The following is a 24,287-nucleotide window of genomic DNA, read 5'->3' as shown; positions in this document are numbered from 1 at the left end:
CAGAGTCCGTCACTCAGGGGTGACCGAGAGACTTGGAAGACGAATGCCGTCCGATGTCTGGTGTTGCAGGATGGATGACTAGGACCTTGACTCTGCAGTTATGAGGACCAGGTGATACTGAGAAGGACAAGGAGGCGTTCACGAGTTGTCCCAAGGAGGATGTCGAGTGCTAAGGGGTCCGTGTCCCGTAGGAGCTCCAACAATCCTTAGAAAAGGCAAGCCAACCAGGAATCAAAGAAGGAGCAACGTCGGGACCAGCAAAGTCAAGAGACTCACCAAAGGCAGGGGAGGCAGGGCAGGCCCGAGCAATCAGGGGAACCCAAATGAAACAAGTGTGACCCTCAAGTGGACCCACAGGCTGGCGGCACTGGAGTTGAGAGAGGATCTCAAGCAGCTCACCAAAAGATGCAGGCCACGATGCACGTGATGCGGTGTGGCTGAAGATCTTGGTTACTGGAGGTGCTCAAGGTTGGGGCTACTTGGAGCCCGAAGGTCTTCTGTGAAAGAAACTAACAAGCCTTTGCAACTGCAAGTTGGACGCGATGCACAAGGGTTCAGTTATTGCAACCCCCATGAGGGATACTGCCCTCAAACTTGGTGAGAGGGCAGGGTAGGCCTCTGGAGCTGTGGAAAACCACCGCCTGTTTTGCAGAGCCGACAGAGTCTGGAGAAGCGGTGCCTGCGAATGCAGGGGAGTGACTCCTTCACTCCAAGGGAGATTTTCTGCAAGTGTCTTTGATTCTTCACAGACCTTGGAAGGTTCCTGTATGATGCACAGACACTAGACGATGCAGCAGACTGGAAGGGAGACGAAGACCGGCCCAAGCGAAGTCCAGCAAAGTCCACAGTGCCCAGACAGTGGGAGAGCAGTAATGTCTGATCTGAATCTTATCCCACAATGAATCTAGGAACCTACACCCAGTTAAGCCCTTAAGTACCCTAGGGAAAGGGTTGGGAAGATTCAGGGAACCCTCCTAGGAGAGGGTCCTGACAGGGGGAGGTTACTCCCCTGTCCTTCGTCCAGTTTTGCGCCAAAGCTAGTTTGGACTGGACTATGCACAGGGACACCAAATGTGCCCCTCATGCAGACTTTCTGGCACTGGGAAGCGCACCCACCCAGTCCCAATACTCTAAATCCTGTCTGGGAGGTGGTCATACCTCCCTGTGACAGGATGCCTATTGTTCTGCCTTCCCCTGCTCGAGCTTGGCTCAGCAGCAGGACGGCAGAAATGTGTCTCTGGTCAGCAGCAACCATTTTGTGCTGTCCGGGTCAAGAAGGCTGCTACCGGGCACACTGAGAACCTAACGGAGGCCTCGTCCAGTGCTTGGAATCATACCTCCCACACTGTTTACGGTGTGGAAGGTATGATTCCAACATGTTTGATACAAATATGATAGGGTTCGTTGCAGCCGTTTTCGAGATGGTCGTCGTGTGATCACGCGGTGCCCCTCTATATAGTATATGGCTGTTTCACTAACAGCCCAGGACAATGGACTCCGTAGGCTGCAGGGGTGTTCTGCTCATGCAGGGGCACCCTCTCACTTAGAACCAAGCACCCTGCCTTCAGGATTGCAAAGGCCTGCTAGAGGGGTGACTTAGAGGTTTTAAGTGCAGTTACCCTAGATATAGGAAACCTATTTCTTTATCTATATCTGTGTAAGTAACTTACACAGGCTGCAATGGCAGGCATGTAGTTCCATTTTGAATGGTCTCTCTTGGGTGGCATAATACATGCTTCAGCCCATGGGAGAGTTCTGGGGTACCTGTGCCCTGGGTACCTTAGTACCATATACTTGTGACTTCTAAGGGTACCCCAGTTGCCAATCTGGGATGTAACTAAGTACTGAACACAACAATTTAGGGAGAAAGCAGATAGACTGGGGTCCTGATTAGCAGGATCCCAGTCACACTACATCAAGCAAAAAGTGGAGATAACCATAGAGGCAGGTCCTACTTTACTACAGTCAGGGATGCCCACTCTTCTCCTTTTTTATTAGCCTTAGCCAACGAACCATTGGCACGTCTCATCCGCTGCGATGCGCAGATCAGTGGGTGGAGATGGGGAGTGAGCTTTGAAGATAGTGTCGCTGTACGCCGAAAATGTCTTGCTGTTCCTCAGAGACACTCTGAGTCTCTGGCCTCCATATTAACCCAGGCCAAATCGGTACTGGTAAAAGTGAGAGGAGATGCAAAGAGGCGTTGCTGGTGTACAACTATTCCAATGCGGAGCAGTTCATTCAAATACCTGGAGGTTCATATATCCCACCTCCCACACTTAGCATGAAATCTTAATTTCCAGGACCTAGCTGCCTCTTGATCAGGACCTCCACTGTTGGCAGCGGTTGCCGCTCAACCCGATGGGTCGCAGCACGCTTTCTAAAATGATGTGCCTTCCTGGGTACCTATATATACTAGCAAACTTTCTGTAACTACCCAGATAATGGTTCTCCTCCCTAACCTCCAAGCTGACTTCCTTTATCTGGGCCGGAAAGCGCCACAGGGTGGTATTTGCAGCGTCGTGCGAATCATCTTTTGATGGGAGTAGGGAATCTCTGATCGCGCATACCACCTGGCTGCGCAACTGGTGCCTGTTAACGAATGGTTTACAGGAGGGTGGGCAGCATACCACCTGGAGCTTCATGCATTGGGATTCGAGGGCCTGCTTGACGATCTCTATGGAGACCCGGTAGCCAACCAAAGATGTGCCCCCCAGCACCCGGGTGATAATATGCTGCTGGAGAGAGGCGCGCTTAATTTGCTGGGACCGAAGACTAACCAAACTCACCCCTCTATGGCACGGCTCATGGCTTTGTCAGCTCTTGTCCTTGTAGGCATTTCATCAGTGGGATTGGATAGGCATCATATATTTGGGCGTCGTTTACAAGGGGACGGTGTTGATGTCCTTTTCGGAACTGCTGCAACACTACGTTCTAGTTCACACACATTTTTTTCGTTATCTCCAAATGTGACCTGCCTTGGCAGGACACCTCCCTCCCGACACACAAACTCTGGAACACAGCCCAATGGAAGAGAAGATACTCAAGGGGCGATTGGGAAAGGGAACGATTACCTGAACCTACCATTCATTGATTATCCATGGCCCTTATAACTTCGACTTCCTTCGTCAGAAATGGGATGGAGGCGTGGGAGCCTTAGGATATGATGATTGGCAAGAGGCTTGTATGGCCCCTAGAGAGCTGGCTATTTGCTGTCTGGTGTTCCGTCCGTCAAGTGCAACCCTTACAAGCAAGATTTTTGTCTTTTGACTGGCCCAGTAAGGCCGTGCTTCGACCACAGATAAAGGTTATTTGTTGGCCCTTTCGGCCAACTTACAGTATCTGCCTTTCTTTTTTAAGTCGCCAATTTTGATGCATTTTTGAAGGGACTGAACCACATGTTGCTAACTGCACCTATTGTGAAGCTGCAGTGAGACCTTAATTTGGTTTTCACTTAACTAATGTCCAAGACATACAAACCTATTCTTGTTTGCCCCTTAAGCCTTGTGGTCACTAGGGGCAAGGAAGAAGTACACGCCGATGGGTTTGTATAGGTAGGTGTCCTTTATTATTGTGGAACACTACCAGATTCATCACACTCTGGGAAGGTCAATGTCATATGGTGGTCACATTGAGTCGTTTAAAGAAAGGAAAATAGGCAAGGCAGGTAGTCAAAACAAACAAAACAAGTCCACAGATTCTACAGGGGGTGTCTCTATCCCAGTTCCTCTCCTTGAATAGCATGGGGTCTCCTCTACGGTCCAGGTTCCAGCGGTTAGGTGGACTCTCGCTCAAAGACATACACAATACCGTCCGAGTAGGGAATTGACAAAGCCTTAGGTTACCGTCACCTAAGCACCCCAGTGACCATGCTCCAGTGCTCTGTTTACTAAAGTGAAGAGGTGGTGTTCCCATTTACCCCTCCCCACCATCTTCCTAGGAAAATATATTGTAAAAAGGGCACTTGGCTGGGGCCACGGCCCTCTGGGGTCGTGGCAGAGGGAGTCACAGCGTCCTCTACCTCTGCGGGACAGCTGGACTTAACAGCAGTCTGTCAGGGTTTAGTGGTCTCCTCACCCCTTGAAAGAGAAGGAGAGACTCAGTTGTTTTGACACCGAAAAGGGCTTTATATCCACTGCAAAAAGACCTTCGATATCAGCTCCTTGCTGGTTTCTGTGGGGCAAACGAGGACCTTGACAAGGTGTATAGCCATATGTATTAAAACCTTCTACCCATTGGCCAAGTAGCCACCTATTTTCCCACGGGCTAATTCCACCAGGGCCAAAGCCACTATCACAACTTTACCACATGAGGTTATTGTTCTGGACATTTGCCAGGCTGCAATGTGGTTGTTGGTTCATGAATTCTCAGAATATTACTGCCTGGACAGGCAGGTTTGGCAAGAAAGGTCACTTTCCCTGCTCAGTCCTGCAAGACTTGTCTTCGTTCACCCCCCACACTCTCCATTGGGATGTACTGATATATTAAGCATTCTAAAGCTGAGGAATCTGAGGTTAAAAGTTTCCGTCAGGAGAATAAGTTAACTTTAAGTAACTGTCTTACTTGTAATTCCTCTCTATCTGCAGATTCTGCAATGTCGTCCAACCTCCCGATTCTGTGGCATTGCCTCTTTACCAAATGTCTCAAATTAGGAAGCATCTCACTCAGTCACACAATTTGTTCTACGTTACCAACAGAAGAAGAAGGAGAAAGAACATAAAATAAATTGACGTCAGTGTGCAGGGGTGGCACATATGAGCCTCTGCTTTATCACGTCTGAAACTGTATAGTGTGTCTGCAGAGCCATACGGCGCCCCCTACCAATATGTGGAAGCATTGCTCAGAGAATTGTCTTTATCCACTCCATGATATTCTGAAAGTGAGTAATCTGGAATTAGAGTCCAGCAGAAAGTATTATGTACGGTATGTAACTTGTTCTTCTCATCCTGAGTTCCTCGCCTCTGCATTGACGTATTTTCTAGAAGTTACTCATCTAATTTTAAAGTCAGACTTTTAAATCTACCTTTTGTTTTGACTGGTGAGAGTCCTTCTTTAACACAACTGGTTACCATTTTAATATGTGCCATATTTAGCTCAAGTATTTGAACCCCAGATCAATCAAAAGCTAGGGACCCCTCAATACCACAATTTTTAAGCATGCTATGCTAGAGAGTTTTGGCAGGACCCCCATTGATGTGCCTATTCTGGCTGTTAAAGTATTTGTAACTACCCCACCCATATATTCGATTATGATGCTTAAGGAGGAGATGCCAATTACAAAGACTCCTTTTCCCCATTGTCTTCAGCACCAATTTCAGTGATGGGTCTGGCTCTGACTTCACTTTGTAAATCTGAGTCACTCTCACTGCCAGAAAGAAGATAGACTTATCTGAAAGAGTCGTATTTTCATGCTGTACTTAAGCCGTCTGTGCAGAGGAGGATTGATTAATATAGCTCGGATACTGATCCTTTTCTGAAGTAATCTTTTTCTTTATAGAATGATGATGATTACAGTGAGACTGATAATTGGCTTCCACCATTAGATCCTGAGGCATCACTGTTGGAAGATTTGCAGAATTCAAGTGGCCTTGGCATGTTTCCTAAGTTTAATGCACCTGGATCTGAAGAGTGCACACTAGAAAAAAATTATTTGTATTTACAGTTGACTGGTAAAAGTCAGGTGTTTGTTCTTGGTATAACGAGCAGCCGACTGCAGCATTGTCAAGAGTGGTGGTTACAAGTATATAGCAGCGTCAGCAGATAAACCTTAATTGTCTTCTCATCCTACTCCTGAGAATTTAGTAGTTTAAACTTAGTGTTCTAAGTTGAAATCAGAAGTGTTTTCTTCTATTTCAATAGATAGCAGCGAAAAGATTAGGCACTTTGGGCCTGAAGAAGTTTGCTTCAGGCAGTGTGTCTTTAAAACCCATGAACGCACAACAAATGGACATTCTTTGTGGTAGGCAGTTTTACTTGTTTAAAGTCTGCCTGAGCTCTAGAAAATCCACTACAAAGTTAATGAAGTATGATTAGTGATGTCTCAACAGTCCATGGCGTCTGTATTGGATATAGGTGATTCTGTGTGTTGCAGGATCAGCAGGGGTACTGTGTAGTCACATTTGGATGGCCAAAACTGGATTTCCTGGGGTCATTCCATCTCAGTTTCTGGGCATGTCATTTGATCTCCATAGTTTGTTTGGAGAGCAGGGTGAAAAAAAATAAGACCAGACAAGGAGCATTGGTCTTGCATTCACTATTTAAAGAATCTGATACAAACTGTTAGTTGTGGATACCTTACCTTAGGATTGCCCTCGGGTGTCAGTCTGGACCCAGAGATTTTTTCTTCAGCAGTATCCCTGCACGTTGTTAGGTGGCGTTGGTCGGCTCCTTGTCCGTCATCGTGAGCGCTGGGATGACTCCGCGGGACCTACATAGACGTCGCCCATACGCACTGATGTCACTTCTTTCTTCTTTCTCGCCAGCCTAGTGCAGATCCAGAGAGAGCTACCCCTAGCTACTTTTTGATTGACGTTTTTCGACTTTTTCTCATCGTCTTTTTCGAGTCATAGACTCCTGGTGCGTAGAGGATGTCCCAGTGAAGGACCGGTGTCAAGCCCTGCGGTTCCTGCCACCAGATGATGTCCATGACAGATCTGCACCTCATGTGCCTTTGGTGTCTGGAGCACGACCACTACCCAAAGTCATGCTCTGAGTGCGGGGCCATGAACTCGAAGGCTTTGCCGGAGCGGTCCTGAAAGCTGCTGGAGGCCTGGCGTTCGGCTCTGCGTCGCTCCCGTTCTCAATCAAGGAGAAGCTCTCAAGCGGTAGCGAAACCCACACTCCTTGCACTCTGAGTCATTGGGGAGATGAACAGAATAGTCAGGGGAGCACAAAAAGTCAAAATTGCACAGGCGTTCTTCGGCTTCTCCCTGTTGGTCGGCTGCCACGACGCGGATCCCAAGCGTTGTCCCTTGAAGGCTCTGTCTCTGTAGCCTAATAATGAGACTGCTCCACGCCTACCTCCATTTCTGTGAGCCGGAGCGTCTCCTGCCCAGATCCAAAGTTATATAAGGCCTTGTACCTCATATTTGGGCATGCCTTCAGGCCCTGCAGAGTCGGTCGGGGACTGCGACGCCAGCAGCTCCAGTTCCGGAGGGTCCCCGTCAATCTCATAACCAGCAGACTGGACTACGGCAAAGCCCTCTATGCCGGAATCAACAGAACCCTGCTACACAAGCTCCAAACCATCCAGAACACCGCAGCCAGACTAGTCCTCGGAACCCCACCACATGAGCACGTGACCCAGCAGCTACGAGACCTCTACTGGCTCCCAGTCGAGAAAAGAGTAACCTTCAAGCTACTTACCCACGCCTACAAATCACTCCACAACATCAGATCCAAATACCTCAACGAGAGAGTATCCTTCCACGTACCCAAAAGGAACCTCTGCTCAACCGACCTCGCCCTGGCAGGGACCCCATGCATCCACAGAACCAGAGCAGGCAGAAGAGCCTTCTACATCACAGCAAAGGCCGGGAACGAGCTCCCAGTCAACATCAAACGCTCCCCTGCTCTGCACACCTCAGGAAGTGCCTCAAGACCTGGCTCTTCAACTGATCTGGAGCTGCACACCACCCTCTCCTCCCCCACCCCCAGCGCCTTGAGACCCTCACGGGTAAGTAGCAAGCTCTATAAATCACAGATTGATTGATTGATTGATTGAGCCAGGCCTAGATCCCGATCGATGCCCGTCGATCTAACTCTACCTTCGCTGATGTCTATCCGAACGCTGACGCTCCTGGCTTCGACCGTGTCCCCGGTCGACGCCGACCGCATCCTCCTCCACAAGGTGGGCTCTGAGCAGGACTGGTGTTGATTCCAACACTGGAAGGGACTTTGGTTCCTGTGTTCATTCCTGGCATTCCTTTTGGGCCAGAAGGTGAGGAAGAGGACTGGGAGGGGCCACTGGACCCTTTAACCAGACTGGTGAATGGACCTGGGTGATGCCAGTGGTCCGGACACGTGCCCTGACACTGGCTTGCTTTCTCCCCCTACCGTGGCTACAGAGGAGGGTGCTTCCTATACTGTGGTGGTGAGGAGGGCAGCCGAGGTCCTCGACCTCAAGCTCCCTAGGGTGGCAATCAGGACTACCCTCCTGACAGAGGTGCTTCAGCCTAAGGGTTCCTCTTCTGAACCCCTTTTGCTGTTCAATGAAGCCCTCACGGATGTCCTTTTGCGCACTTGGTCCAAGCCCAGCACAAGGGGCTCCTGTGGATAGGATGATTGCCCGCTGCCACCGCCCCAGCAACCCAACATTCCTGACCCAACACCCCTCCCCTGAGAGCTTGGTAGTCCAAGCCTCTTCATCAAAAGGCGCATTCCTTTCTGCTCTCCCAGATAGGGAATCCAAGAAGCTGGACTATCTTGAGAAGATGATGTTCTCTTCCTCCACCTTGGCGTTGGAGGTTGGTGAAAACCGCATGCCTCTTGGGCCAATACTCCCATACTATCTGGGATACGGTCACGAAGGTGCTGCCTCAATGCCTGGAGGAGGCCCTGGCCGTTCTCTCTCAAGCAGTTGCAGATGGGAGAGACGCAGCCAAATTCACCATAAGATGTGGACTTGATACCACCGACTCACTGGGCAGAACGATTGCCACGTTGGTAGCTGTTAGACAGTATGCCTGGTGGAGGACTTCTGGCTTCTCAGGGGATGTCCAGTCTTCTTTGATGGACATGTCCTTTGATGGCACTCGCCTTTTTGGCGACAAGGCTGACTCAGAGCTTGAGTGCTTCAAGGATTCTGCGTTAGGGCCAGATCCTTGGGCCTCTCGACTACCTCACGCTCACCTCAGTCTGGCTTTGGCGGCTACTGAAGGGGTCCCCAGCCACGTCACGCCAGCTGTCCAGCCCCTGCGTGGGACCCAGTGTCCTTGTGGGTTAGGGAGCCAGCAAGCGGGCCAGTCCACCCTTCCCTCCCTTCTACAGCCTCCAAACCTTCCCAGTCTGACTTTTCAGGGCCATCAACCGCGAGCTGGAGGCAGGATCTGCCATCACCTCCTCCACTGACAATTCATCACGTCGGAAAGGAGGGTTCTGCAGTTAGTTCGGAGGGCATACTCCCTCCCCTTTGAGACTACCCCTCCCTCATGCCACCTTTTTACGATCGCATGACGGAGGATCATCTGGCACTTCTCTGCCAGGAAGTATCCGCTCTCTTGACTAAGGGAGCTATAGAGTCGGTCCCTGTACCAGAAGTAGGTCATGGTTGTTATTCCCACTACTTTCTGGTACCCAGCAGGACAAAGGCATGTATCCTATCTTGATCCGCCGGGCCTTCAACTTCTTCCTCCGTAAGAAGAAGTAAAAAATGCTCATCCTAACGCATGTTATGTCTGCACCTGACCCAGGAGACTGGCTGGTGGCGTTGGAATTGCAGGGCGTTTATTTTCATATCCCATTCTGCCGGTCCACAGATGTTCCCTTCAGTTAACGGTGGGCCGCAAGCACTTTCAGTTCACCGTACTCCCCTTTGGCCTTAACCATGCCCCTCGGGTGTTCACAAAGGTGATGGTGGTGGACGCAGCTCATCTGCGCAGATCAGGGGTTCCAGTCTTCCCCTATCTCGACGACTGGCTGTTGAACGCAGGCTCGCCGCAGGTTGTCGTCTTCCACCTCCAGACTACGGCGGACCTCGTGCATTCACTGGGGTTCACTGTCAACGTGCCGAAGTCACACATGACTCCCTCTCAGATGCTCCCTTTCATCGGGCGGTTCTGGACAGTGCAGTTTCGAGCCTATCCTCCTGGGCTGCGTGTCCAGAATATTCGGGCTATAATGCAGATGTTTCAGCCTCTGTCTCGGATTTCAGTGAGAATGATTCTGAGGCTGCTGGGCCTCATGGCATCAGGGGATCTTTCAGACTACGTCTGGATCTCGGAGGATACTGCACACCAACTGCAGTGGTGGCTAACAAACCAAGATTGGGTCAGGGGCAGATCCCTCTTCTTTCCCCAAACAGATCTGACAGTGGTGACGGATGTGTCACTTCTGGGATGGGGTGGCCACCTGGGAGAGGCGGAGATCAGAGGCGTCTGCTCTCCAGTGGAGTCTGACCTCCATATCAACCTTTTGGAGCTCCGGGCGATCAGACTAGCACTGAAAGCATTCCTTCCCTCTCTCAAGGAGAAAGTGGTGCAGGTGTTCACCGACAATTCCACCGCCATGTGGTACTACAACAAACTGGGTTAAGTCATGGACCCTTTGTCAAGAGGCTCTCTGCCTCTGGACATGGCTGGAGCATAAGGACATAACCCTGGTCGTTCAACACTTGGCGGACTCCCTGAACGCAAGGGTGGACGAACTCAGCTGTCGGTGCTTTGTCGGTCACGAATGGTGTGTCCATCTGGAGGTGGCGTAAGGTCTCTTTCAGCGGTGGGGAAAGCCTTGGTTAGATCTGTTCGCCTCTGAAGTGAACGCGCAATGTCAGCACTTTTGCGCATTGGAGTTTACTCTGCGTCGCTTTTCGTCATGAGTGGAGCTTTGGCCTCCTGTACCCCTCTCCCGCCTGTACCACTTCTGACCAGAGTGCTCAAGAAGATCAAGTGCAACCAGGCTCAAGTTATTCTTGCAGCTCCGGACTGGGCACTAAGAGTCTTCACCTCCTTGCATGGAGATTGAGCGGCGGCAGTTGACAGCTTTCGACCTACCGCCCGAACCCTGTGATGTTATCTTGGCAGCCAGGCGTCCCTCCACTAAAACAGTGTGTGCCTGTAGATGGAACTAATTTGTGACATGGAGCACAGCAAAGGCTGTTGACCCCCTTCTCCTCTCCTCTATCTGAAGTCCTTTTGTATATTGTTTCCTTGGCCCAGCAGGAATCTGCTTTGGGCCCTCTTAAAGGATACAGTGCCGCCACCTCTGCTTTTCTTCGGGCTGCCAAATCAACAGTCCCCTCAGGTTGCTGACTTTCAAAACTGCCTTTCTTGTTTCCATCACTTCTGCTCACAGGGTGAATGAGCTGCAGGCTTTATCTTCAAAGCCCCCTTTTCTATCTGTCTATCCGGATAAAGTAGTGCTTCGGACCAAGCCTTCATTACTTCCTAAGGTCGTCACGCCTTTTCATGTGGGACAATCTACCACTCTGCCCTCCTTTTTATCCACCCCTGCATCCCTCCAAGGAGGAGGAGAGACTCCACTGTCTGGACCTAAAACGTGCATTGTCTTTTTATCTTGATTGCACAAAAGACTTCTGGGTGAATGATCAACTCTTCATTGGCTGTGTGGGTGCCAAGAAAGGTAGGGCTGTTCATAATCGGACCATCTCCCGATGGGTTGTTCTTTGTATTAAAATATTCTATGATTTGGTGAAGAAGGACCCTCCTGTGGGGTTGCGTACACATTTCACCAGATCAAAGGCGGCAACCACAGCCTTGGCACGTTGAGTTCCAGTCATCTGTCAGACAGCAATATGGACCGCCTTGCATATGTTTACTGGACACTACTGCCTGGACAGCCAAGTCCAGAGGAATGGGTACTTTGCACGTTCAGTCCTCCAGGACTTTCTGGTATGATCTCGGTTCGCAGACCATCCTCCGTGGATGCTATTGCTGCGGTATCTGTTCTTAGGTAAGGAATCTACAACTAATAGTCTGTATCAGATGAACAAGTAACTTACCTTTAGTAGTTATGTATCTGGTAGAGACATATGTAGTTGTAGATTCCTTACCGTCCCACCCATCCTCCCTGCTCTGCATACTGATTTCTAGGGATAGGGACTGTCCCTAAAGGGCCCTAGTTTTGACGCTCCAGTGGCCAGGGTCATTCATGGCTCTGCGCTTCTGGCTTGGAAAGTGGTGTTGAGAGTCTAAGTAGGTCCTACGATGTCATCACGGTGCTCACGACTCCGACGACCGATGCTGGGGCACTGCTGAAGAAAAAAATCTCCAGATCCAGACTGATGCCTGGGGGAAATTCTATGGTAAAGAATCTACAACTAACATATGTCTCTACCAGATATATTGTTACCAAAGGTAAGTTATTTTTTTTTAAATTATTTTTTTTGTTTACAAATGTACCAGAGGTTCCGGGGTTATTAGCACCAAACCAGTAGAAGTCTGTTGCAGCACATATTGCAGAAGCACCTGTGCCTCACTTTCAGCAGTAGAAGTTTACAGAAAGTTCAGCAACAGAATGAGCCATAATCTCTGCAAGGTCGCTTAACTTTCAGGCTTGGCAACATTATAAGACACCAGTCAGCGTATGGTTGACACATTTTTGAGCAAGTGGCAGGAGATTTCCTAGGACCAATGGGTCTTGCAGATAATTGCCATGGATGGTTCTGTGCCATTCAATTCAAAGCCTCCAGTTGTTCTCAGTGTCCCTGTCTCCCTTTCTCCACCCTCACTTCTTGATGAAAACGGTGGCAGAGTTTTTAGGCAAGGGAGCTATTGTATAGCTGGACTGTTAATCTTGTTAATTCCTTATTTCAAAGAAAGGGAGTTTAAGGCCCTTATTAAACCCTGATGTTTGTCAACAAATTTCTCAGGAGAATTTCAAGGTGGTTTCTCTTCTTCAAATCTTTACAGCCTTCAAAATTAAAGAAAATTAAAGATTATTTAGTCTCATTGGTTCTGCAAGAAGTTTTTCCCCATAAAATTCCATTCATTAGTCAAAGGAAATCTCCCTGCCTTAAACACTCAAATCACTGGTTACCTTCCAGTGGCAAAGCTTCATCTAACCAACAAGCAGAAACAACTGATGATCTAAGAGACAATAAAAGTCCTTGAACAGTGAATATTTCATAGAAATGTCTTTTTGTCACAGATGAATGTTGAACTATAGAAATGTTTTTCATTGTCACAGATGAATTTGCAATTTGACATGATTCTTCATACAGAATAATACAGGACAACCATGATTCTTGATGGTTTTACCTGTGATATAAAGTTTAAGATAACTTAAAGGAACCATTTGATGGACGCCGTAGAGTGATGCTAGTGATGCTAGTTTAATGGAAAGATGATATTTTGTTCCAGTGATAATTGTTGACAATGACTCCTCAGCAGCCTTCACCATTCCATGTTCTACACTCCTTGTTCTAACATACACTATTTAACTTGAAGCAACGTACCACAGTATCTTTCAACAGTTACTGTGGTCATAATTAATAAGTTGCTATTCTGTTTTCTTATTTGTTTTGAATTTGTCCTTTTTTTATTTTTCTGAACAGTTCTAATGAAGCTATTATTCACAAAACACCTGTTGGTTTTTAACAGTTACTCTGTATGAATAATCCTGGTTGTCATGTATTATTTTGTATGAAGTATGTCAATTTTAAAATTTTAAATCACTTTATTTTGGATACAAAAATTAGACATAAAAGCACATAAAATAAAAAGCAAAAGAGTTGCAGATGTCATAAAAACAAACAGTGTACAGAGGCGTGTACATCATGATCATTGCTAATAAAACAAATTCTATGTCAGGACCGGAGGCTTCGGATTATGCTTATCCACTCTCTTCGCTTTATTCTGAAAACATACAGCAGCCAGAGAGATTTTATCGTAACCATGAAAAAAGTAAACAATATACATCCGTTATCCGTCGCCGGGGATGGGGGGTCTGGTATGTCTTGGGCCGGAGTCTCCGAAGGAGTGATGGGAACGGGTGGGGTCGCCTTCGCCAAAAAACGCAGACTTAAGGCACGCAAAGGCATCCACATCTACACCCTCTGAACGCTGTTTCTTGGGTGGTGGGGGGGGAACCTCCTGACCGTCTCCAGTGGCGGGCCCAACGCCCCCACGCGCCGCCGCCAACCTATTACACTCCTGGACTATCTTGTCGGAGAGCCGTTGTTCCATAGGCCCCACTACCTCATTAACCACCCGGTAAATGGAGTCATCCACAGCATCAAAAAAGTCGTCACTAAAAGGTAGGTACTCCTGCACCTCCTCCTCATAGTATTCAGATTGGTTAGCCATGACAAGAAAGGTAAGTATTCCTAGAGATACACAACCACCACTCAAGGTCCCTGACAAGAGAAAAGGAACACAACGCAATCACGCAGGTAAGTTTTAGCGCAGGCCAGAGGCTGCAATGATTAGGGTAGCCCAAAGGGATACAAAATAGGGGTGCACCAATACCCACAACGCGCACACACCCTCAGGGCAAACCTGACTGGGTATCTACCTCCCCAGCGCGTTGGAAAAACAATTATGTGCCCAACTTGAACATAACCGCCCGCGCAATGCGTGGGAAATGGCAAGGTGCATACAACGCTGGTATCAGCGCGTTCTCCGCGGTTATAATACCGCCTTACAGACCCCACCAGGGGCGTCAAAGACTCTGGGGCATACAATCCGCAACGCGGACGTCAGGGTGAGGTAGTAGGGGCAAGGCTCAATGACCGTTACTCTTGCGGCGCGCTCCTCAGCTGAAGAACCGTGCCGCGAGAGCAACGAGACGTTAGAGTCCCCCTAGCGGCCGCGAATAACGCCGCAAGCAACAGGGAAGCCGGCCGCGTAAGGAGCGAGACGCGTTCCCACGGACGGCAAAGGGAGCTGAAAAACAAACAGCGAAAAGATTGCACAGCTACAATAACACTGTCCAAACATGAAAGCACTGAAAACACAAGTAACGTTATGCCCCAAGATATGAGAGAAAACAAAACGTGTACTCATCTGGCTGAAGCAGCGAAGAAAGAGGATGGGAGGAAGTTGTCAGAGGAACTTGTACATGACGATGAACACAGATGATGGACTACGTTACAGTGTGCCTCCCTGGTTGTAGGGAGTTGTAGTTTTTTGTATATTGTTTACTTTTTTCATGGTTACGATAACATCTCTCTGGCTGCTGTATGTTTTCAGAATAAAGCGAAGAGAGTGGATAAGCATAATCCTCGCCTCCGTGTCCTTAATAGAATTGGAACTTACCGTCATAATAACTAGGCAAATTCCGATTCACATTAAGATATCCCCATCATTCCGCCATATACCAATAAGCCAGGCAAATCAATCCCTGTTGCACATAAAATTAAAAGCAAAAGAGTTGCAAATTCATGTCATAAAAACAATGTACGGAGCTGCGTACATCATGATCGTTGCTAATAAAACGAATTCACATTAAGATATCCACACCATTCCACAATACATACCAATAAGCCAGACAAATCAGTTCCTGTCGCTCTAGCCTAGGCACTAGTTACAGAAGAAAAGTTATAGTAAGCAACCCACAAATGAAGCTACATACACAACCGAGTTACGATTCATTAGAGATCATCAACAAACACAAATCATTTATTCCCCAAACCAAAAGTTTTAACCCCCTCAAATTGATCCATTCCATTAAAATTTAAATTATTTCCTTTTATTTAGGGCATGTTTCAGAAAGGAATAAATGTTGATGCGGTTGGATGGGGAATTTAGTTCCTGCAGATAAAACAGAGATAGTCAAACTTTTAATACCCTTTGACTTTTTTTTTTTTAAAACCTATTTTTTATTAAAGATAGTCATCGTTTCACAATACAGGGATTGTTAATCGTTGGTCATATTACAACGGTACATGTTACGTAATAGGCAATATTATTATCTTGCCTTCGTATGATACTTTAAAGTGGTTCGCCGTACAATAGTCCGCTTTTCAATAGCACACAATAATAATAATCATTAATACCCTTTGACTTAGTAATAGGAATTAAAACCTTTTGATAAAAACAAGATAAAATCGGCAGAAAAAAGTAAAATGCAACAATATTTGTGGGAAGGATTCGTCACAGGGGCAATTTAAAACTCTGGTTGCATCGAATTGACCAAGGGGCAACCCAAGGTGGCTCCTCACCAATTAACCTAAACCTGGTTAATGGTAGTCTCTTCTAGGACCCATCAATCCATACCAAATATGGAGGGATACTCTCCAACATTTAGTTTTCTTATTTCTAATTCCTCTCGACTGGATTTCATACTAGACTTGAAAGCAGATGTAACCAAGGTCAAGTCTGATTTAGTTATTGAGCTTGGGTTAGTAAAAATGGTCGGCATTCCCAGCTTCACCAGTTCTGCCCTAACATAGATGAACCAAGGGATTTTCAGGGCTCTCTCACCCAACATACAATCCTCAATAATCTCCTCATTAAGTGAGGCATGTAGATTTAACCCAAATCGAGCACCACAGAAGCAGGGAGGCCAACTTTTATAAAATCCACCGCATAATCCATTCCCAGCTCCTGAAGCGTAATAAAAATAGAGCAGGCTGGACAAACACCCAGAATTTGCCAAAGCACCCTGTTTTGCTCACCTTTTAGAAAGCTTATATTAGAGTATCCCCAGATAGATGAACCATATGTAAGAACTGGGAAACACTTTCTCTTGTAAATCTCCAAAAGGGGGGCAACGGGTTTTTCCTGATGCGTTTGGCCAAATTAAAGATATGTCCCACTGAGCTTAAATATTTCTGACACACACAAGCAGTGTAGGGTCCCCAATTGCCCTTAACGTCCATGACTACCCCCAAGTAAGAAAAATCCTGGTCTGTGCCACTGTTTTGCCTTTAAAAAATACACCCCTCATCTAATACTGTCAAGGTTTGCAGACCACTATATATGTTTTTGCTTGGTTAGTAACCAAGCCCAATGACCCTATAAAAGAAACAAATTATTGGTATAGTACATGTCAAATTGTAAATTTTTCTGTGACCATGAAAAGACATTTCTCGAATGGTACATTGATTGTTTTATTCAGAGTTTCGGTTGTAGGAAAATGTTCTACTTTCATCTGGCCTTAAAGACTTTCTCCCACTTACGTGTTTTTAATTCCCACAGTTAGCTGTATCACTGGTTCTTTTTCCTGACTTACTTTTTCTCCTGATACTGACTTCTTAAACTCAAGTCGAACATGTTTGCAGGTATTTGGATACTTGTTAGCTTTCTTATATTAGGCCATTAAAAGAAATATAGGGCGTGTTTTTTGTTGGTTGTTTTGGCACATGAGCCTGACTCGTATCTGTTCAAATTTTAGCTTCAATTAATGCAGTTTTTGGAACTTACTTGCACCACTGATTTCCCCCCACTGCACTCTGTAGTTTTACATATGTAGCCTTTTTGCACCATTGTACTCTTTACTTTATCTAGCAAGGACTATTACCAGCTTCAACAGTGGGCAGTGCTGCACACTTAACAAATTATTGACCTCCCTTAGCGAAACCAGTGGATTGATTTGTTTACATACCCGAAGTGCTCTGAGAGCCCTGCCAGAGCAGTCTGGAATTCCTTTATGATGTAGCAATAGTGGGTATCAAGTTCTGTTATGTATCGTTTCCACACCGTAACAATGAATTACTTGATTTAGAATCCAGGCATTCACGCTAATCGTTGGCTTTGAAAGATTGTTATGTATCGATCTCTTAGAGGGTCGTTAGTGGAAACAACTGGATTCTAAATCCAGTAATTCACTGCTATGACGTAGTGCCAGTGGGGAACAGAACGTTTTAACTAATGTTGCTACGTCATAAAGGAATTCCAGGCTGCTGATTTTGGGGGCTAAACATAACATAAAATATATGGTAACATCATACACAACTCAAGCTTCGCTCTCATTGTCCATTTGATGTCACTCCGAACCCAGTGCATGTAAGGTCAAAACTCTAGCCCAAGGTATGCCTAAATATTATTTCTCCTCTCCTTGCTCATCGAATGAGTCCACCGACCAAATTTATTGGCTTTATCCCATACTCTTCATTGAGATTCTGAACGCGTGGACTGGCCTACCCTTGCCCTGACCGTCACCAATGTCTCATCATGTCCACTAGTTGTCCCAACCAACAGTGGTATACCTTTGGAGCCATTACGGTCTACATTTCGCACTCCCTACTCCCCTTCATGTGCTATTTCTCATGAAGCACAATTTGGTAATTATTTATCTTTTACACCTAAATATTTCTGCTCGTGATTTTATATCGAGCAAACTATAGGCATGTTTAGCCTACGTTGTTGTCATTTTCTTAATTTGTCTGATAATTTGTATTTTGGATGATGTCACGTGAAATTGAAACAGTTACAGTACTCTGGTGCCTGGGTAACTTTCTGTATGTTGTACTCACATTTTGGTAGCCATTTTTAGTGTTATTCCTACATCAAGTTGTACTTGCTCTCATTTTAGCTTGTGTGCATCTAAAGGTTAAAGATTTGTGAGCTGTGATTCTTAATGTTTACAATAATGCACACTTTTTTACTGCAGAGATGTAAAACAAATGCTTTTGAAGTTAGTGGAGCTGCGGTCAAGCAATTGGGGAAGAGTTCATGCAGCCTCCACATACAGCGAAGCAACACCAGACAATGATCCCAACTATTTTATGGTATGTTTGTATTTAGTCATGTAGAATGTATTTTGAATGTTACTGTCATTCGGAGATGTTCATGCATAACTAGTTGCACGCTCTAGTAAAAGAAAACTCTTCAGTAAATACATTAAAACAATATAATTAGAAATCAGTTTTGTAGTTTATTTTGATTTCTCGGTCACCTAGCTTCTGTTATTAGTTTAACACCCTAAATCTGAATACTTTCCGTACTGCAGGTGGCACAAAGGAAACTATCTTTCTATTTTCTTTTTAAATGTGACCACAATATTTTTGTTTGGTTCCCATGGCCATATATTCTATTCTTATTCAATGACACAATAATGTATTTGTGGCTCTCTTAATTGAGAAGTTCTTCACTTAAAACATGTTAAGATGAAATTATTATTAGCCTTTGGCCTTCACCAAAAATCCGTAACTCCCTTAATGAGTAGGACCCTTGGGACTGTTATGTCAGAAGTAGTGTGCAGCCCCAGCCCTTGTTAATTTATCACCTTGGATCCCCATCCTGCTTTGTTATCATAAATAGACACTGACTGTGTCTGGCAAATGAGTTAGGAATCCCTCTTCAGCAAATTAAATTTACAAGAAAGTCTAGAAAGCAAACGCTAATTACACTGAAACTGTTTCCCTACTTTATAATCCCTTCTATTACTAATGTTGTTTGCCCATTGATTTTATATATTTGTTATTGCACAGTTCATTCAGTCATTTTATTAGTTGGAGTAATCTAATGAACGGTACAAAGTTTATTTACTAAAACTATTTTTTGTGCACTCTTTATACATGTCAGACCAGGTTTGTTCCTTTTTCTTTGCTCTTTTTTGCATAAATTCCCTTCAAAATAAAAGGGCAGTTTTACAAAACAATATCTCAAAACAGTTTCTGCAATAATAGCAGAGTTATACGTACTGAAATTCACTTTGTTTTATGAGGCAATTATAAGAGTTCATAGTCTTCATGTGTTCTAGCATACAATATATGTTTGTTCCGATGGACACTTCAGTCCGCAAACTCCTCACCTTGACGTTGAAACTTTTCCAGAACTCCTAAGGGCTGACAGGTTGCGCTGCACTGTACTAACTACAGCTCATGATCTTCCTTTGGATGCGATATGACCGAGCCATATGAGATGCCACCCTCCACTCTTAAGCCAGTTCTTCTATTACCCCACACTTTGATGCGGATCTGGAGCTTCTTCCTTCAATGTATACCAATGAACTCTCTTATTCTGCTTTTTAATTAAATGTTACCCCCCTAAAATCAGTTTTCAAACGACGTTGCTCCTGTCAAAAACAGATGTGGATCTTGAATGCCTCTATCTGTCTGTCTTTGGGTCAAAACCACAACTCCAGTTCCTGCTATCAGTGTAACCCTACGCATTTCCAGTAATCATGAAGAGGGTATCCAAACTCTTCATTGCGCATGCCATGCCAAGTCTCCTTCCACAATTTAGTTATCGATCAGGAAGCACTCTGAGTACACATCCTTTTAAACCCATCGCTAAAAGCATCCCAAACAAAAGTTGTCCTCCCCCACATGTTGCTCCCATTTGAGGAATCGGTCTTAAAGTTGGGCGTGCTGTTCCCTGACTTGAGCCTCAAAGACTTCTTTGGAGTCAGTGCCAGTGTTGGTGAAGCCGTGCCTGGAATTTGCACTAATGTCGTCTGAGCTCCAGAAAGGGGCAGCTTTTACTTAGACCATGGTTCAGATCTTCTGCGCGTCCCTCCTTCCTTCTCTTCTAGCACCAAGGATATTTTGAGTCCCCGATTGAGCCTCTGTAAGTAGTCTCTGCTTTAGCAGTGGTGAACCCCTTTTGGAGGTGTTTCAAAACGGCTTTACTTCTGTTGCTCTGCTACTTGCTACAGTACCAATATGGGTGCTGGCACCACATGTTCTGCCACCACCTTTGGATCCAAAGACCTAGTATGCTCTTGCCACAGCTTGAGAGAAAGTCCAGGACTCTTTCTAGGATAATCCCATGAGCATTCCTCTGCCATGTGCTCAAAGATTAACTAGATGGGTGCCCTATTTGACTCCAGTTGTTATTGCAAACACCTGCTTCAATTGTCCTATCTGCACTGAGTACAATGATAGGTGGGACACCTCTCTCCATAGACTGATGACAACATTAATATTGATTTGAGAGATAGTAGTAAGCTAGGGACCTTCCTTGAGATGGATTACTCATAGGTCCATCCTTCTGAGCAGGTTGCCTCTTCCACAGCAGTTATCGGCAAAACAGCGGTAGAACTGGCACAGTTCCTCTTCCCATTAAAAAGTTACTGATTAATTTATTTACAGACATTCTGCAGTCTGTTTCTCATTGTAGTGGTTCTCCATCAAAAATCTCACGTGGCGATCCAAGAGCACTTCTTCCAAATGTGTTAGTTGAATCTTCGCCTTAATTTAATAGGACCAGATTTTTTTTATAGAACAGGAAGAAATACTTAGCATACTATATTACATACATCATTAATTTGCTTTAAAAATTTTAAATGTACCTAAAACACGATCACTAGAAAATTAGGCAATATTTAAAAAAACCTCCTACACAACTTTTATTAATGTGAATGAAGATAAGGAATCAGGACAATGTAACCATATACGCTGCAGCTATGCTAAGGTAAAGAGTGACACTCTGCCTTTAAGGGCTCTTTTCCTCCTGTATCCCGTTCTACCGTGAACTGAGCAGTTAGATTAGTTCCGTTTTTTTCGTCTCCCGGTGACAGGATCTTGCAGCGCTAAACTCTGCGTTTTTATGCATTTTCTTTTCTTCTTTGAAGTGTCCTTTAAATATCTTCACTCTGTCTTTTGATGTTTAGAGGTTTTCCTATTCCTTTTCTGACAGAAAATATTTTTTTATTTCCTCAAAAATGCCATACATTGATAAATGTCCTGCATGTGACAGGAAAGTGGTATAAACAGATCATCCTTGTCTCTGTATTCTTTACCTTCCAGAAACCCATATTCCTGACAAATGTGTGCACTGCAGTCATTTTTCTAAGAACACCCTGAAGTACAGTGAGAAGATTTGCCTTCATGGGAGAGAGGAATTGCTCAAGCAGCAAGAGTTCATGTCTGGATAAAGCGGACGATCGGGAGATATAGGAGAGGGACATCACTTAATCAGTGCTCCTATTCCCTATCTCTGAGTATTCCCAAAGGAGAAAATCCAAGAACAGAATAGGCCTAGGCGGAGCTCACGGAGTTTCACTCAGCGGAATTTCGTGGAGTTACTGGAAAAACTATTTTCCACTGGATTAACTTCATCACATCCATTCTTTGGTGTGCACTGTTTTCAAGGGCCCCATGCATGCACTATGCACAGTTATACCAGATGTTGTGAAAGAGGAAGGAAGCAGAGTATGTTACTAGTAATGGAGCTTGCCACATGATGTAAGCTGACTCGTTCTACCTGTCGTATGTCTAGGGCCTGCTGACGTCTCTCCCTTGCTGGGATTGTCCAAGGTCAGTTGGAATGCCCTAGGACAACACACAGCCCACAAATGAAACACAATGTGAAGGAAAAACAATTGCCTGGGTCACGCTCTAGGGTGCACTAGTCAGCGAGCTGCCATCCCATTTAGTATATGCTTGAAGCATTAGCAGCAAAATTACAGAGGATTGGCAACTGGTAGGATAGTCCGCAAACAGGATGGGTGCAGCCTCCCTTATCTGATGTCTGTGTCTGTGATTTAGTGTCTACATGTGTGCTTCGTCACCTCTGAGAGTAAAAGGGGCTCTATAGTATTCATTTGCAGACATGCGTCACAGACTTTTGTGAGGGTGCAAGGCCTTCTTTTCAGTTTTGCGAGCTCACAGTCTAATGTGTGTGATGTACATCATGCTGCCTCTTTTCAGCTCCTGACGAAGAAAAGGTTGTGCAGCACTGCGTCTCCGCATTCACACCGGGGGCTCTCCCTCACCCGCAGGGCTTCTTCATCCCATCTCTGGCTATGCACCCACTCAAGTGTGCCTCCTAGCCCGGGGGCCGATGCCGCACTTTACCCAGACTCCTATCGATAATAAAAGAATGCAGACAGAGGCTGCCGCAGAGAGAAGGCTCTGACTGCTGTGTGCAATCTGTTTGAATGCAGCAGCTCTGCGGCTGCTAAGATAGCCCAGAAGATCCAGCGCCTGTGGCTGCAAACAGTGCATGAAGTAACTGGCCAATTGTGATTAGCATTTAAAAGATGCATCATCTGCTTTAACAGGGTTGTTCATAACACTTCAAATACCTGAATAATAGGCCAGTATCCCACAACACTCGCTCCAGCTGCAGGAAGGTAAATTCGGGAAGCTCTAGCAGCGTCCGTACCGATCCAGGAATGAGCAGACCACAGTGAAATCTGGCAAGGAAGAAGCACGGGCAGGTGTCTGACCCTGCCTCCACAGGCACCTGCAATTCCGCTGCTATCTCAGCAGTCACCATCTTAGAACTGCTGAGGAAGGAGAGGGGGCGGCCAGTCTCAAGCCTCCCAAGGAGCCTGCCGCGATCCCACAATGCACTGAAAGAGACACCAATAGCAGGTTGCAGTGACGCTCCTCCCCAGCTGCCCTCTCGCACTCCCTCTCCTGCTTCCCTAGAGAGCATTCTAATCTGGCCTTGTGTGGGTGTGACTAGGATGAAAATGAAAACAAAAGACCTTAGAGATCTAGCGGTTCAAGAGCGGAAACAGCCGAGAAAGAGAAAATGGTTGACAAGCTGAAGATTGTTGGTCGGGTGGGTGCCTAAAACTCTGTGACGCGGCGGAGTCAGAGTTTTTTGCTGAACTCTGCGCTCTAGGCGTAGAGCGGAGTTCGCCTCCTACCCCTAGAAAAGGAGGCATCGGGAAAGGTGGAGGCCTTCCCTTTTTGACATCGAAGCAAGGTACATCACCAAACTGTTCCCTTTTAAGCTCTGGGTTGCCAACAATGTCTAAAAGGTCAAGGCTTTAGAGAACGAGGAAGATTTTGACTTCAAGAGCTACTATGACGTCGAGGCACACATACTACTTTTTATTTTGTATAAACTGCAGAGTGGCTCAGAAGGATGAAGGCAAGGACTCTCACACTCTAAAGCATATTCACCACCAAGACCCTCTTATACTGTGACCTTTCCAGATTGTCCATTCCTTTTCCACAGCCTTCACCTCATCATCCAGCGATGACTCCCCTGCCTCCTCCACCGCTTCAACTTCTTTACATTATCAAGTAGTGCCTCCAGTGCCACCGTCAGGACCATTGTGTTAGGAGGTCTCATGGCATTCTTGCGCTACAATGCAGAGGAAAAAGACTTGAAAACTCTGGAAACACCTAACACGACTTTAGAAGTGCTGGCAATGTTAGCATCCTTCACAATCCATTTGGGTACTCATTTCCATTGCTGAGTTCCAAGTGTGGAAGAGGCAGTATTTAACCCAGCCCAACTGAAAACACCTTGCCCAGTAACTGTGTATTTTGTTTCTTCGCTCTCCTACCAGTTAACACCTTGCCTTAACTTTCCACGCATTTTTGTTGTTTTGGTCCCTCCCTTTGCTTCCATCTTTCGGGTTCCCCTTGATAATGTCCTGCTTAACTCCTGCAATTCAGTGCACCAGTTATCTACCACAACAAACCAACATTTGGGATCCCTCTGCTACCATCTCTTCCTCTCCGCTTAGTCCATTGCTGGGGTGACACCTTCTCCTTAGCCTTCATTGGTGAGTACTATCAATTACATCAGCATGTCCTGATAATATTGTTTTTGCAATTAATGTCTACACACAGTATTCAGTGTCTCACCATAGGTGGTGGACAACTACAGAGTAGACTTAAAAACCTGTGCCACTATTCCAAAGTTTCTCCCTGACTCCCTGTTTTATCCTGAGTGTTATATGTAGTGCTTATTCGATTGAGTACTTGTAGTCTGACTCACAAAGAGGCTGTCCAGGTTCCCAGTACCAGTGTTCTTATC

The 24,287-nt window shown here is 45.9% G+C and overlaps 1 protein-coding gene across 1 annotated transcript in view; it reads left to right on the top strand.

Annotated features, from left to right (window-relative positions):
• PAIP1 (poly(A) binding protein interacting protein 1) overlaps window positions 1–24,287 on the top strand; it is a 659,103-nt gene that overhangs the window by 413,333 nt on the left and 221,483 nt on the right. Inside the window, exon 7 of the mRNA XM_085638605.1 lies at window positions 18,229–18,346. Within this exon, the coding sequence (XP_085494731.1) occupies window positions 18,229–18,346 (118 nt within the window). The remainder of the gene's footprint in view (window positions 1–18,228; window positions 18,347–24,287) is intronic.

This window comes from Triturus cristatus, chromosome 2_1, assembly GCF_964204655.1.
Source record: "Triturus cristatus chromosome 2_1, aTriCri1.1, whole genome shotgun sequence".
NCBI classification, from domain to species: Eukaryota; Metazoa; Chordata; class Amphibia; order Caudata; family Salamandridae; genus Triturus; species Triturus cristatus.
Note: the sequence above shows the minus strand (reverse complement) of the source record. Positions and strands in the feature narration are given on the sequence as shown.